This window comes from Bubalus bubalis, chromosome 14 (genome assembly GCF_019923935.1).
Source record: "Bubalus bubalis isolate 160015118507 breed Murrah chromosome 14, NDDB_SH_1, whole genome shotgun sequence".
Lineage (NCBI taxonomy): Eukaryota > Metazoa > Chordata > Mammalia > Artiodactyla > Bovidae > Bubalus > Bubalus bubalis.
In genome coordinates, this window is record NC_059170.1 from 7,968,591 (window position 1) to 7,985,068 (window position 16,478).

General features: G+C 46.3%; 1 protein-coding gene across 1 annotated transcript in view; it reads right to left on the minus strand.

Moving 5' to 3' along the window:
• Positions 1-15,823, minus strand: part of EYA2 (EYA transcriptional coactivator and phosphatase 2) — a 235,240-nt gene extending 219,417 nt beyond the window's left edge. The window contains exon 1 of the mRNA XM_044927574.2: positions 15,601-15,823. Coding sequence (XP_044783509.2) covers positions 15,601-15,689 — 89 coding nt within the window. The 5' untranslated portion in view covers positions 15,690-15,823. The remainder of the gene's footprint in view (positions 1-15,600) is intronic.
• Between the last annotated feature and the right edge of the window lie 655 nt (positions 15,824-16,478).

Genomic DNA, 16,478 nt, shown 5'->3' on the forward strand with positions numbered 1-16,478 from the left:
GAAGCCCTCCTAAATGGGACTGGCTTCCCTTTAAGAGAAATCCAAGAGAGCTCCCAGGCCCCTTCTGACAGGTGGGAACACAATGAGAAAATGGTCACTCAAGAAACGAACTCTTACTGGACTTCAAATCTGCCTTGACCTTGGACTTCTAGCCCCTGGAACTGGGAGAAGTAAACATTTATTGTTTAAGCCACCCAGCCTATGGTAACTTGTGACAGCTGCCCGAACAGACTAAGACAAGTCACCGACGTAACAAACTTTTCTGAGCACTAATTATTTGACAGGTCCTACTGGGACCCTTGGAAGGAAAGTTATGACCAACCTAGATAGCATACTCAAAAGCAGAGACATTACTTTGCCAACAAAGGTTCGTCTAGTCAAGGCTATGGTTTTTCCAGAGGTCATGTATGGATGTGAGAGTTGGACTGTGAAGAAAGCTGAAGAATTGATGCTTTTAAGCTGTGGTGTTGGAGAAGACTCTTGAGAGTCCCTTGGACTGCAAGGAGATCCAACCAGTCCATCCTAAAGGAGATCAGTCCTGAGTGTTCATTGGAAGGAATGATGCTAAAGCTGAAACTCTAGTACTTTGGCCACCTCATGCGAAGAGCTGACTCATTGGAAAAGACCCTGATGCTGGGAGGGATTGGGGGCAGGAGGAGAAGGGGATGACAGAGGATGAGATGGCTGGATGGCATCACCGACTCGATGGATGTGAGTCTGAGTGAACTCCGGGAGTTGGTGATGGACAGGGAGGCCTGGCGTACTGCGGTTCATGGGGTCGCAAAGAGCTGGACACGACTGAGCGACTGAACTACTTTTTTAAATTTCATGACAAATCTGTGAGGTGTATATATATATATATATATATATATATATATATACACACACACACACACACACACACACACACATATATACATCCTCTCCATGCTAGAAGAAAGCTGAGATGGAGAGAGCAAGTTTTTTTAAGTCCTTCAACAAATATGAGCCTTTACCATTTAACGGCACTGTGCTGAAACCGTACACTCGGTCAGGATTTCTTTTGACATTTGGGCTGGATAATTCTCTGCTGGGGGGCTGTCCTGGGCACTGTAGGATGTTTAGCAGCATCCCAGGCCTTTACTCACTGGAACCTCTATAACATATACTCACTCTAACCTCTTCTCAGCTGTGACGAAGATGCCTGCAGACTATTAAATGTCGACTGCAGGTAGGGGGAAAAAGTCACCCCCGGTTAGGAACCACCACCCTACGAGGACTCACTCACAGAATCCTCTCTGTGAGGCAAGTCTGCTGGGGTCTTCCTCTCACAGATGAGAGGGAGGTTAAGTCACCTGCTCCTGCCCAAGGTCACAGAGCTAGCAACAGAGAGGGGCCTCAGCCTAGAAGGTCTCTCTCCCCAGAGACCTGCGCACACTTAATTCGTCTCTAAGTACCTCTTCAAGGCTGCACAGCTGGTTGTTGGAGGCTTTCAAGAGGTTCCATTCTGGAGCTGCATGAACTCAACTCTTAGGTTCTCTCAAGGACACAGAAAATGTCCCCTGAAATCAGTGGGCCCCTTGCCCTACTCCTCATCTTCTAAGGAGGTCTTTCTGTTATAACATGGTGCCTTTCCTTGGCTTGTCTATTGTGCCCTCTTTGGTGAGGAATTTTCTAGAAAGAATGTCAGTAACACAAGAACTCTAGTCACAATCAACTTCACAATCGACAAGCACTTTCATAACATTAAGGGCTGACGTCTACAGTGTGCTCACCACTATTCTCCAGGGGCTTTTATCATATTTCCTCTAGTCCTTACAACAAGCCTTTGAGGAAGGGGCTATGAGGAGCTCCACGTTACAAATGAGGAAAACAGAGGCACAGAGAGGAGAAGTCACTTGCTTCAGGTCACAGCTGGCAGGTAGTGGAATTACTCACCAGGACAAACGGCCTCTCTTAACAGCGCTTACTAAAGTTCTACACAGAGTGCACTGGGGCTTCCCTGGTGGTCCAGTGGCTAAGACTCTGCATTCCCAATGAAGGGGGCCTGGGTTTGACCCCTGGTCAGGGAACTAGATTTCACATGCTACAACTAAGACCTCCCATGCCACAACTAAGAGCTTGGTGCAGCCAAATAAAAAAACTTTTTTTAAAAAGAGTGCATCTATTTTCTTACCCTAGGGGAAGTGTCTTTGTTTTCTTACCCTGATAGGCGATAAGGTAGATATTGAAATCCCACGGACAGAGGAGCCTGGCAGGGCTACAGTCCCTGGGGTCACAAAGAAGTCAGGCACAACTTAATGACTAAACAGCAACAAAATTGTCACCCTATTTTAGAAATTTAGAAACTAAGCCCCAGAAAGATTAAAGAGCCTGCCTGTCAGTAATGCCTAATGCGGCTCGGGAGCCGCGTTAGACATTACTGACACCTGCCAAAGCCACAGCTGAGGATATGAACTTAGGAGTTTGGTTTGAGACATTGTGTGTAATCAACATCATCTCACTAAATCCTTCCAGTGCCACTTCACGGAATACATACATGACATGTGATCCAGTGAGGGGGCTTGCCCAGACTCAGGATTCGAACCTGGGCCCCTGGGGTTCCAAGGCACAGTCTTCTCACCGCACCATCTCTTTGATGTTACCCCCAACCAGCCTTCTCCACCAAATACCCTTTGGCAGCCTGCGGGATCAGGGCTTTTGAAAGATGCTGTGTCTTGCACAGCACCCACTGTCTATTTCAGAGTTGTTTCCCCATTTACACCGAAGGGAACGATCTGAAATGGCACTTCCAGGCCACGAGACAGATGGCGAGTCAGGAGGCTGAGGGGCCGGCGGGCAAAGCTTTCACCTCGGGGTCACTGGCCAGCTCTGCGGGTCCACTGAAGCAGCAGGCACCCTTCCCCTCCCACAGCTGTCGGGCCTCGCCTGTGAGAGGCCTGGGGGTGCCCAGACTGGTCAGTGGGAGACAGCTGGCCACAGCCCCCAGTGGCACCAGCTGCCTGGAGCTGTCCACCCCTCCCTCAGCTGGCCTGTCGCCTTCCTCTCCCAGATTCCCTTGCCTGGGCCTGACCACGATCACAGAACAAAGGGTTTAACTCCTTGAGGACCAGAGCCCAGAAAGCTGGGCTCTAGCCCTGGCTACATGGGTGATCTCCATGCCTTTTCTTTTACATCTTTGTCACCATTTGAGTTTTCAGCCATGTGACCTCAATAACTGCTGTTGTTCTTTTCATTTGTTTTTAAAATCAGTAATAGTATTTGCAGAGTGGTTAGGCTTCCCTGGTGGCTCAGATGGTAAACTGCCTGCTATGCAGGAGACCCACGATTGATCCCTGGGTCAGGAAGATCCCCTGGAAAAGGGAATGGCAACCCACTCCACTATTCTTGCCTGGAGAATCTCATGGACAGAGGAGCCTGGTGGGCTACACGTCCTTGGGGTCACAAAGAGGCGGACATGATTTAGCAAGTAACACTTGGGTTACTTGCAGAGTGATTAGGAATGTGGGCTCTGGATACAGATACACCAATCCTGTGTCCCCACTTAGGACCAAAGTGGTCTTGGGCCAATGATTAACCTCTTCATGCTTCTGCATTCTTGTTTATATAATAATAGTTCATTGGTTTGTGTTTCTGTCCACTCTGTCTAAGAAGCCCATCTATTTATTTATATTTTTAAATTGGGGTGAATCCTTGAAAGGCCAGATCAAGCCATTTTCCTCCATGAAGATTCCTGAGATATCAGGCAGGCATATCATACTCCGGGTATATCTTCTCACAGATCTTTGAACAATAATGGGCCCACATAAGATCGTTCATCTAACAATAATTATAAATGGCTATAGTTTTATTGGGCACTTACTATATACCCAGCTCTGTCCTAATACTTAACATATATTATTTTACTATTTTCTAAAACTTTAGGTACTATTAATATATCCATTTTACAGATAAGGAAGTTGAGGCTTAGAGAGGGTAAGTGACTTACTCAAGATCCTAGCAGTAATAAGGGAACAACTAGACCTTGATGAACTTCCTGGGGGATGGGCAAACCCATTACGTAAGGCAGGAAGGTTAGAGGGTTTGCTGCACCATCTTTTACAAATAGAGGGCAGAAAGCCAAGAGCTCTGATTTCTAAGAATATCAGCCGTGCTCTCTTACAGCAAAGTTTTGCTGCAAACAAATTAGCTTCTGTGGTAAGGATTTACAGTAAATCATTCTCTTTCCCTGGAAGATGTGCATATTGGGACCATTTTCAGTGCAAATGACAGGAAATTTAGCTCAAATTGGTTTAAGTAAAAAGGGGAATTTATTGACTCACATAACTAGAAACCTTAGGATTAGCTAACTTCAGATATAGCTTGATCAAGGGATTTAGAAACAGTAAAGTCATTACCATCCCTCTTGCTCTGTTTTACTCTCCTCCATGTTGGCTTCATTCTCAGCATTCTTTGCCCCAAGTTGTTGGCAAAGATAGTCCTTGGTGTGTCCAGCTTGACCCCCTGCCAGCTCTTCAATCCCTATAATGTTATATTTTTTCTTAATAGTACCAGCTAACACTCAGGAATTATTCTGATTGGCCAAGTTTGGACCACGTGCCCATCCCTGAACCAATCACCATCACCAGGGTGATGCTATATAGTACTCATTGGTCAAACCTGTGTCATATGCTCACCAGGCATGTGGGAAGGGGAGTCAGACCCTCCTGAACTGAGAGTGGGGAAGGAGTGCTTCCCAAAAGGACAATCAAGATGATTTTACATCAAGAAAGTGGAATGGATCTGGACTGGCAACTCCCAGTCCAGTAGCCGAGAGAGAGAGAGAGACATGTAAGTTCATCATGAAACTTTGGGGTAATAGATAAAACAGTGAAACACCACAGCACAGAACTAGAGCAGAGGGAAATCTCTGCAACCTGAGAGTGGGTGAGGGACTCCTCAAGGAAAATCAAGGCAAGTTACCCAAAGAAGAGGAAGGAATGTTAGCTAGCCCCAAAACTCAGAGGTCTCTCTGGGTCTGGAATGGCAGATCTGGAAAACACCAGTTAACTGGTTTCTTTTCACAACAACCCTATGAAGTAGATACTGGTAGAATTTCCGTTCTAAAGATAGGGAAATAGGGCATTTAAACCACTTGCCCAGCTGAGTAGCACTGGAACTTAAACCCAGGCAACAGGCTGAGTCTTTTTTAAAAAAAAATATTTATTTATTTTTTGGCTGTGTTGGGTCTTAGTTGTGGTTTTCAGGCTTCTCTCTAGTTGAAGGGTGAAGCTTTAGCTGCCCTGTGATAGGTGGGATCCTAGTCTCCTGACCAGGGATCGAACCGTCATCCCCTGCACTAGAAGGTGGATTCTTAACGACTGGACCACCAGGGAAGTCCCCAGCAGTCGGAGTCTTAATCGAAAGGCTGACTGCCCCTCCTAAAAGAGGCAGATTCTGAATCATGTGATTCAACTTGGCTACCAAGGAGAACTTCCCATCCTCAGTATTGCCTTAAGCATCACAAGCTGATGCACCAAATTCCAGACAACCCCCACTTCTTAAAGACATGCTGACTTCGCAGAGCTCTCTCATCCCTAAATCCGACCACCTCCCTTTCCCTAACTCCACCTCACCTCCACCATCAGAAGGAGACTCTATCTTCCCAACTGCTCTCCCAGCCATCCTCTCCATCCCAAGACCAGTTCAGGATTCACCTTCATGTCTTTCTGGAATGACCCACAGCCTCTGACTGCCCCTCGGTCCCTCCTTTGTGGCTTTCACCTTGGCTTCTTAGCAGCTCACCCTCCCCTTTCTCTTTTTCTCTCTCTCCTTCTCTCCATTTCTCTCCATCTCTCTCTTTGCTCTCTCACTGCTTACTTTGTGAGAAGCCAACCAACACACCACGAGCAGCCCTATAAAGAGGCCCATGTGAAGAGGAGCTTCAGCCTCCTGCCAATAGCCACGTGACGTGTGCTAGTTGCTGAGTCCTGCCTGACTCTATGCAACCCCATGGACTGTAGCCCGCCTGGCTCCTCTGTCCATGGAATTCTCCAGGCAGCCGGAGTGGGTAGCCATTCCCTTCTCCAGGGGATCTTCCCAACTCAGGGATCAACCCCCCATCTCCTGCATTGCAGGTGGACTCATACCATCTGAGCCGCCAGGGAAGCCCTAGTATAATGATGCCTCACATAAATACAGCCCCAGCTTTGGCCTTGATTCCAGTTTAGTGATGGACCCTGAAGCAGAGGACCCAGCTAACAAGCTTCATCCAGATTCCTGCCCTCCACACTGTGATATAATAAGTATTTGTTTTATCAAGTCATGATGTTTTGGGGGGGTAATTTGTAACACAGAAATAGATAACTACTATACACACTGAAGTATTTAAGGATGAAGAATTAGGATGTCTGCAAGAAAACTCTCAAATGGTCAAGCAAACATTTATAAAGAGAGTAATAAAGCGAACGTGGCAAACTTGTAACAACTGCTGCCATGAGACAGGGATCTGATATTCACTGGACCACACTGGTAAATTTTGTGGGTTTGATAGTTTCCAAATTAAGAAACTGGGGAGAAAAAGAGAAGAGAATAGACTTTGGAGGCGGGCTACTTCTGTTTGAATCTGGACTCTACTTAAGTAGCCCTTTGGGTTACTTAACTCTCTGTGCCTCAGTTTTCACATCTGTTGTACTTGCAAATGGCATCTATTGTAGGACTGTGGTGATGAGTAAGTGGACTGGTGGAGGTACAGCTCTAAAATCAGGGTCTGGTTCCCCAAAGAGTCAGTTGTACTGTGTCATGCAGTACCCTGAGCCTGGTGCAGAAATCTGTTGAGTCAGTTTTCTAACAAGTGGTTTGCAGTCTCCTCTTGGTTTTGAAGAGCTCCTCTGTGAGTTAATGTGGCCAGAAAAATCTCTCTGGGATTCAAGAATTCTAAAATGCCTTGCTAGGAAGCATATCCTGAAAGGTTGGATTAAAAAAGAAAAAAAATCAAGACATGATGAAATACCTTCATTGGACTCCAAGCTAGAAAACCAAGGAGAAATAGACAATTACAGGTTTCTCTTGCAAACAACAAGGCCATTCTCTAGACTGACTTTCCTGTGTGCCAGGCAGAAAATTACCACCAACCTCCAAACAGAAGTCTGTATAAGGTAATACTAAGTAACCCTTGTACCAATTGTTTTCAGTATCCCAGGCACTGTTTTTCCTTATGCCTAATAATCCCTTCAATCCTTACAACAACTAGAAACTAGTACTATTATTCTTTCCATTGGACAGATGAGGCACAGTGAGGTGAAGTAACTTGCTTAAAGTCACACAACTTTGGATCTCAGTTGTGATCTCAGATCACACAAAGTTGTGATCTCAAACAGTCTCAGATCAAATCCATATAAATACAAAAGTACGATGATTATAAAACCCTTATTCTCCACGAAGTTCCTCCTGTAGGTTCATGTCCATGAATTCAACTCTAATCCCCCCCAACTGAGATTTTTTTCTCCTTCTGAAACGTGAGCTAGATTTGTCTGTACTTTTTACATACACAGAGGGATTTATTACTTTGCAGTCAAACGGCTCCAGAGCAGTGTTGTCTTTTTTTTCTTCTCAGGGCAAGGCTGTCATAAATTAAAAGGGCTCCCCATTCGGCCTGGCACTTAGCTGGGCCACTTAAAATCACTTTGGACTTTGCCCTCAACTGACCTTTCCAAACCACTTTCCAGGCATTACTCCTTCCGGGACCTGAGTGGGGTTGATCACAAGAACTTTACTCTTGTAAATGGAGCCACAAATTATTCCAGGCACAAGGGAGGGGAAAAAAATCTCCAAGTCACAACACCAAAACGCTAGCTACAGTCAAATCCTGGGAACGACAGGACTGTCACGAGGAGTTGGGGGCACCCCTCCTGTTATCCTGGGAGAAGTGAGTCAGGGAGAGGCACCAGCCTTCTTTTCCTGTCCTGTTTGAAGAAGGCTGGGGGCAAATTTTCCTCAATGGATGTCTTTTCACCCCACCCAAGGAGCAATATTTAATATCCGTGTGATCTGGGAAGAAAGGCATCTGCCTTTGTGGGAGGAAATGGTGTCCCTTTTGTCCGCAAAACCAAATGCTGTCATTTCCCCTCAAAGTGTGTGATGGGAAGATGATGATAAGGGTAATAGCCACTATTTAATAAGCGCTTATTATGTCATAACCTCACTTAATTATCACTATTACTCCTACTCATTAAAAGCATACGACTACTGATATTTATTTATCTGATGTATATCAAGAGCATATTACGTACCAGGAACTCTTCCAAGCACCTAACATAATTCATTTAATTCGCACAGCAGCCCTGTAAGCAGGTACTAAGATTAGCTCTGTTTTTTTTTTTTTTTGTTTGTTTGTTTAGACGAGGAATCTGAGGCACAGAGAGGTGACATCATTTGCCCAAGGTCACAGAGCTGCTAAGTGCTTTACCTCTCCACCAAGATACATGGTATCAAGACTCATTTTCCAAGAGAGTCAGATGAGTACTAGAGGTGACGTGCCTTGAAAATGGTAATAAGAGTAATTAGTAACATTGCCATTTACTGAGCATTTCTTATGTGCCAAGCGCTTGGCTGGCACAGTCCCATTTAATCCTCACGATGAGCCCAGGAGACAGGTACTATCACTAAGCCATTTGGAGAAGGAGACTGAGGCCCAGAGAGGTGGGGCAGGTCATAGAGCCCGTAGTGCATGCAGCAGCAAGGATTCAAATCTAGGCTAATTCGGTGGGTGGCAGTCTATGCAAGCAGATGCTACAAAATTGTTCCCAGCAGGCTGCCCTGAAGCGGCATCAAATGAGAGCCTGGCAATCTGCCTCAAGCATTCTCTACACAGTCCAGGTTTAGCTTTGAGCAGAGCTGTGATTCGGGGGAAATATGCTCCACATCCCCACTAAGTCTGATCCTCTTCTGTCTGCACCGGTGCTCTGGCCTCCCCACTGGCCACCCTGCCTCGGACGCAGCGTCCCCTATCGTGTCCTTGGGTATCATGAAAATATAACCAAGGAGTTTGTGTCTTCATATAGTAGGTGCTCAGCAAATTTGTGTTGGATGAAGGAATAAATTCTAAAACACAAGGTGGACCATAGCCCTTTCCTCTTTGAACCATCTGACATTCAAGACCCCTGGTCACCTGGCCCCTTCTCAATTCCCCAACTTTGTCCACCTACTCCCATCCAATTCCCTGTGACCCACACATGTGAGCTCGGTATCTCTTCCTAAACATGTCATTTAACGCTTTGGGGCCTTTGCTCATGCTGTTTCCTCTCTCTGAGGTTCCCTTCCCTTCAGTCAAGACCTCCTGTCCCACTTTTTGAACTCTCATTCTAACCATGCAACCATCTTCTTCAAGGGTCAAACTGATACCTGTTATCCCTAACTGCCCAGTGTTGACCTCACCTTCTCTAACAGCATCTCGACTTTCCTCTAGAGAAACACTCCTCCTTCACTCTCAGTCTATACAAATTGGATGAAGTTGACAGTCTCACTCTGTAGGAGATCAGCCCTGGGATTTCTTTGGAAGGAATGATGCTAAAGCTGAAACTCCAGTCAGTACTTTGGCCACCTCATGCGAAGAGTTGACTCATTGGAAAAGACTCTGATGCTGGCAGGGATTGGGGGCAGGAGAGGGGGACGACAGAGGATGAGATGGCTGGATGGCATCACTGACTCGACGGACGTGAGTCTGAGTGAACTCCGGGAGTTGGTGATGGACAGGGAGGCCTGGCGTGCTGCGATTCATGGACTCGCAAAGAGTCAGACACGACCGAGCGACTAATCTGATCCGATCTGATCTGACAGTCTCACATTGTCTTTTAAAGGGATGGGCATAGGGCCCAAGCCTAGCCAATCAGAGCTTTGGCCTGTCCTCAACCAATGTGATTGGTTGAGGGATGGACACATGTTCCAAGCTTGGCCAATCAGAGCTTTGACTCATCGCTGGCCATCGTGATTGGTTCAGGAATGGATATGGGACCCGACTTGGACAGTGAGAGTCAATCCTGTGCCTCCAGTAGAGATTTTGGTTGGAGCCCTCTGGGACTATGGGCATGCGGAAGCTGATGCCAAGCTCTTCTTACTGATGTTGCTGCCTAAATCCATAAGGATGCCTTGTCTCCTTATCTGCCATATTAATGGAGGTGTGGCCAGTCAAATGGCAGCTGCCACCACCTGTTGCTTAAGGACTCTGACCACTCGGTGTTCCCTGTCGCCTCTTTGCATGTTCTCCTGCCGTCCCCAGCTATACAAAGGGGTCTCTCTGCCTCACCCACCCAGAGCTAACCTAACTGAGTCATTATCACATGCTCATCAGTGTCAAGCTCCTAGCACACTTCTCTCTTTTAAATCTGAAATGATCCTTTGAAGAAGACACCAATCAGTCTTCCCATTCTACAGGGCCAGTAACTGAGGCTCAGAGAGAGTAAGCCCTTTGCCCCTTCTTAGCAGAGCTGAGGTTTTAAACCCTATTCCAGGTCACACATCTGTGATCTGCTAGAAGGATGTGGTGGTGATGGCACTAAACTTGAAAGATGTTGGTGTTTAGCCTTGTAGAGACTGGAAAGGTGGTCATGGGGATAAAAGAGGGTTTTTTAGGTGGGGGAATGAGGGAGGCAAAGGCCTGGGAGGTGGGAACTCTGGCCATACAACAAGCTCATTTGGCTGCTGTGTGGGAGGGCAGAAGTAAGCTCTGATGGGGGTGGTAGTGGGAGGGTGAAATTAAAAACAATCAAACTACTTAATCTCATTCTGTCCCCTTCAGTTCCTGAGAGGTCCCCCAGCTAAACAGGCTGGGTAGCTAAGGCAGCCCTGTGGCTTTTTTGGCTGCCGAGCTGGCACCCTGAGTAAATTTCAGGGGATAGGAGATCACAGCGCTGAGGACACAGTGTTCGAGCTATTTGTGGCCACATGAATTAATCTCTTCCATGTGCAGAGATATTTCCATAGTTCTCCTGAGACTCCCGTTGGTGGGGAAGGCGAATGCTTGATCAGCTTGGATGGCTTCTTCTTGGGACATTCAAGCCAAATCTGGCTACTTCTGCAGCCCGGAAATGATTGCTCAGTGGTCAGTGAAAAATCGACCCAAATTGCAACTCCAGGACTTGACTGCAGAGAAGCAGAGTCAGCCACTTAGGCGATGAGGTTCTGATGTACGTCACTGGGGTCTGAGTTCCAGGCCTGAGTACGTGAAATGGATTTAAAAGCTCGCAAATAAGAATAACAGCTCATATTCATCAATGCTGAATATTGATCTGCCAAGCACTGTTTTACTCTGTGTCATTTAATCCTCAGAATAACTCTGTAAAGAGGTATTATCATTAACTCCATTTTACAGAGAAGAAAACTAAGGCCCAAAGATGTTAAATAACATGACAGGGTTTCCAAATGGGTAAGTAGAGTGAATAAAGGCTTTTGGCTCCAGAGCCTGTTCTCTTGGCTACAATGCTACCAGCCTTTTTTTTTTTTTTTTAAGACTTTTTTAAAGAACAGTTTTAGGTTCACAGCAAAACTGAGCAGAAGGTACAGGATTTCTTAAATATACTCTTCCCCTAAGCATGCATAGTGCTATCAACATCCCCTAAACCTACCAACCTCCCCTACCATTGGTCTAGTGGTTAAGAGTCTGCACTTCCAATGCAGGGGGCATGGGTTCAATTCCTGGTCAGGAACTAAGATCCTACATGGCCAAAAGAAAAACATCTCCTATAGGAGTGGTACATTTTTACCACCATCAAAGAACATGCACTGACACAACATTATCACCTAAAGTCCATACTTTGCATCAGGGTTCATCTTGGTGGTATACAACCTATGTTTGGACAAATGTGTGACGACATGTATCCACCATTAAAGTACCACATGTAGGAGTTCACTGCCCTGAAGATCCCATGTGCTCGACCTATTCACCCCTCCTTCCTCCTAACCCCTGGCAACTACAGATCTTTCAACTGTCTCCTTAGTTTTGCCTTTTATACAATGTTGGAACCACACAGCATATAATTGGCTTCTTTCCCTTAGTAATGTGCATTTAAGTTTCCTCCATATCTTTTCATGGCTTGATTGCTCATTTCTCTTCAGTGCTAAATAGTTTTCCACAGCTGGTTTATTCATTCAGCTGCTCAAAGACATCTTGGTTGCTTCTCGGTTTCGGCAGTTATGAACAAAGCTGCTATAAACATTCATGTGCCCGTTTTTGTGTGGACATAAGTTTTCAGCTCCTTTGGGTAGATACCAGGGAGAATGACTGCTGGATAATAGTAAGAGTATATTTAGTTTCGTAAGAAACTGCCGAACTCTCTTCCAAGTGGCTGTACCATTTTGCATTCACACTGGCAATGAATGTGAGGCCGTGTTGCTCCACACCCTTGCCAGCATTTGGTGCTGTCCCGCCTGCTTTTAAAACGTTAATGAAATACTAGTATGATTCAATTCTGCATTTTAATGCTAGCCTGGGGAAAATCGAGGTCAAGCCCAGATCCAGGTCTTTATTGAAATACTTTGATTTTCGGCTCTACTACTACTAACTACATGTCCCCAGGTGAATCCCTCCCCTGTTCTCAGCCTCAGTTTTCTCATCTATAAGGTGGACATCCCAACCACTAGCTGTAGAGGTGATTGAAGACAATCCATATGGCATGCTCAGTCACAGGAGACTGGTGATCCTCAACTTGGGGTGGTCTTGCCGCCCAGGAGGCATTTGGTAATGTCTGTAAACATTTTTAAATTTATTTATCTTTAAATTAATTTTTCTTGGAATATAGTTGCTTCACAATGTCGTGTTAGCTTCTACCATACAGCAAAGTGAATCAGTCAGATGAATACCTGTATCCCTCCCCTTTCAGACTCCCCATTTTAGGTCACCACAGAGCATTTGAGTAGCATTCCCTGAGCGACACAGTAGATTCTCATTAGTTATCTATTTTGTACATGCTAAGTCACTTCAGTTGTGTCCGACTCTGTGCGACTCCATAGACGGCAGCCCACCAGGCTCCCCCGTCCCTGGGATTCTCCAGGCAAGAACACTGGAGTGGGCTGCCATTTCCTTCTCCAATGCATACAAATGAAAAGTGAAAGTGAAGTCGCTCAGTCGTGTCCGACTCTTAGCGACCCCATGGATTGCAGCCTAACAGGCTCCTCCGTCCATGGGATTTTCCAAGCAAGAGTACTGGAGTGGGGTGCCATTGCTTTCTCCGATTTTATACATAGTAGTATATATATGGGGCTTCCCTGGTAGCTCAGCTGGTAAAGAATCCACCTGCAATGCAGGAGACCCTGGTTCAATTCCTGGGTTGGGAAGATCCCCTGGAGAAGGGATAGGCTACCCATTCCAGTGTTCATGGGCTTCCCTGGGGGCTCAGAGGGTAAAGAATCCGCCTGCAATGCGGGAGATGTGGGTTCGATCCTTGGGTTGGGAAGATCCCCTGGAGGAGGGCATGGTAACCCACTCCAGTATTCTTGCCTGGAGAATCCCCATGGACAGAGAAGGCTGGCGGGTTACAGTCCATGGGGTCATAAAGAGTCAGACACAACTGAGCAACTAAGCACAGCACAGCACAGTAAATATATGTATGTGTCAATCCCAACTTATCCCACACTCCGCCTTCCCCAGTTGGTGTCCACATATTTGTTGTCTATGTTTGTGTCTCTATTTCTTGGAAACATTTTTGATTGTCACAACTTGAGAGGGTGGGGGATGCTCCTGGCATCTACAGGATACAGGCCAGGGGTGCGGCTAAATTCTACGGTGCTCAGCGCCTCCGCAACAGAACTATCCAGCCCCCAACTGTAAGCTGAGAAACCCTGCAGTAGGCATTCCAAAGTGACCTCCATAGTGACTATGATTATTCCTCAGGGTCATGGTGAGCACTAGACGGGCTGATATTTACATAAGGTTCCTAGCACAGTGCCTGGCACAGAGCGGAGTCTTCAAAAACAGCTTGCTTTCTCCCTCTCTGCCTCCCTCCCATCAAGGCCAAAATGAAACAAGAAACTGTTCATTAATTTCTCTTTTAATGTGCATCTGTGCCTTCTCTGCAGAATTTCTCAGAACGCACAATCTAGAAACCAAACCACAACCTCCTCTTTTTGTCATCACTTCTCTTCCAGTTATCTTCTGGTCCATTCTGCAGCACCATCCACCTCCTCATCCTCTCCCTCTTCTCAAATCTCACAGAAGTCTCACCTTGGGCAGAGGACAACAGAGAATTGTGTATATGAGTTTGACTTGGGTTCTCAAGTCAAAAAAAGCCTTGGCAGTTCCCTCTTTGTGCGTGTGCGCTCAGTTGCTAAATTGTGCCTGACTCTTTGCCACCCCACGGACTGTAGCCCACCAGCCTCCTCTGTCCATAGGATTTTCCAGGCAAGAATACTGGAGTGGGTTGCCATTACCCTCTCCAGGGGATCTTCCCAACCCAAGGATCAGACCTGAAACTCCTGCATTGGCAGGCAGATTCTTTAGCACTGAGCCACCAGGGAGCCCTCTTTGTAGAGCAAAACAAATCACTTCACCTCTCTGAGCACATTTCCTCATTTCTAAGATACAATTAATTAAATATGACAATATCTGAAAAGCTCTTAGCACAGAATCCAAAAAATGGCAGCTACTATCGTGTTTTATTTCTTAAAGTTTTTGAAATTTTTAATCAAAGTTCATATAGCTACATGTAAATTCAAAATTCATATAATACAGAATAGATACTAAAGGAAAACGCACCTCCAGCCCAGTTCTCAAGGGGCAACCACTGTCAACTTTTTTAGCTGTTCCTTCTGGTAATTAACTCCACATTTCTAAATAATATGCTGACACGACCATTTCTCGATGTGTCAGTTTTAGGCTTGATTTTACATGCATTCCCCCTATCCTGTTTCATCCAAATCAGAAGCATATTTTCCTAAAATCACAGAATCTCAGCAATGGAACAGACTGGGACATTATCTAATCCTGATATTTCCAGGCTTCTCCATTCCACAAACTGGTAATTTTATAAAGGACACTGAAACACCCAAACACAGGAAGGGCATAGCCTCAAAGGGGCTTCCTGGTGGCTCTGACGGTAAAGAGTCTGCCTGCAAAGCAGGAGATCCAGGTTTGATCCCTGGGTGGGGAAGATCCCCTGGAGAAGAAAATGGTAACCCACTCCAGTATTCTTGCCTGGAGAATCCCGTGGACAGAGGAGCCTGGAGGGTTACAGTCCATGGTGTCGCAAAGAGTCAAACACAACTGAGCGAGTAACACCCACTCAGTCATAGTCTCAAAGGGCAGTCTTTTAAAAAAACATTAATTTCATCTTTCGGATTAAAATGTCACTACTCAATCCTCTTGGTCCTGAAACACAGACCAGTGTTTGTGAGCCTCTGCTCAAGTCTTGTGTCCTAGCTCAAAGATGAAATCCCTGTATTATCACACAGGCTCTGCTTAAATGCTTCTGGGGACGGTCTACTCACTACTGCATGAGGCAGCCTCCTGGCAGCATCAGAAGGTCTAACTGGTGTGGAGTTGGAACTGCCCTTGCAACCTTTCATCTCATGATACCTGTTTGTCCCTAGGAACTCTTAACTCCTCAAAAAAACGGGCCTTTTCTCCATTACCCTCTTGACCCACAAGCTTACCCGCATGCCCCACATTCTTCACAAACGATCACTCCATCAATTTCACGGTTCCTTCCAGCCTCTAGATATGATTCTCTTCTTCCAAACATCCCCCAGCTCCTCCAGCTGAGGTTCCACAGGACCACAGGACTCTGACCTTTCGAGAACTCATTTCTCCAGCCCTCTCTTCCTTTCAGTTTTCAGAAAAAGCTTTGGGACTTTATTATTATTATTATTGTACAACTTATTTGTGATGGCAAAGCACGTCTCCAGGCCTCTCCCACCCCACAGTTCCCGGAGCCTGCTCCAAACCCTCAGGAACAATGCTTCCATTTTGCTATTTTCTCACAAGTTTCTCTCCTTATGATAGTCTGCCCTTGCTAAAAGTAGCTGTTGGCAGCAGGATCCGCATTTTAAGTAGCTTGGGTGGGAGAGCAGGGCCAGAACACAATGTGCTCTTGTTGGAGGGAAGAATTTGCTTGTAGTTCCGAGGTAGAGGCCCCCGACATCAGCGCAGTGCTGCTTCCGGGCCACACAACCTTCTAGAAGCCTTTCCATAAAGCAGTCCCTGAAAGCTGCCTCCCGACCTCCCCTCCCCGCACCGCCGTCTGCACCCTGACCCAGCAGAGGAGGAAAGAGAGACCCCAACAACAGCTGAGGTCAGTTTTCCACGAGCAGATGTAACACCACCACCCCAGGCCTTGGTGGTTTTACCTGTCCAGCGCCCTGTGCCAGAGAGCACAGAAAACAGCTTGAATCCTCAAGCCAGCTCCCCAAGGGCCCAGGCCAAGCAGGGTGGTGATGGATCCAGACTCTGGAATCTGAGAAATGTGGCTTCAAACTCCATCTCTGCCACTTATGGGTTGCCTAAGATTTTGAGTCCATGGGGTCCATGTAGT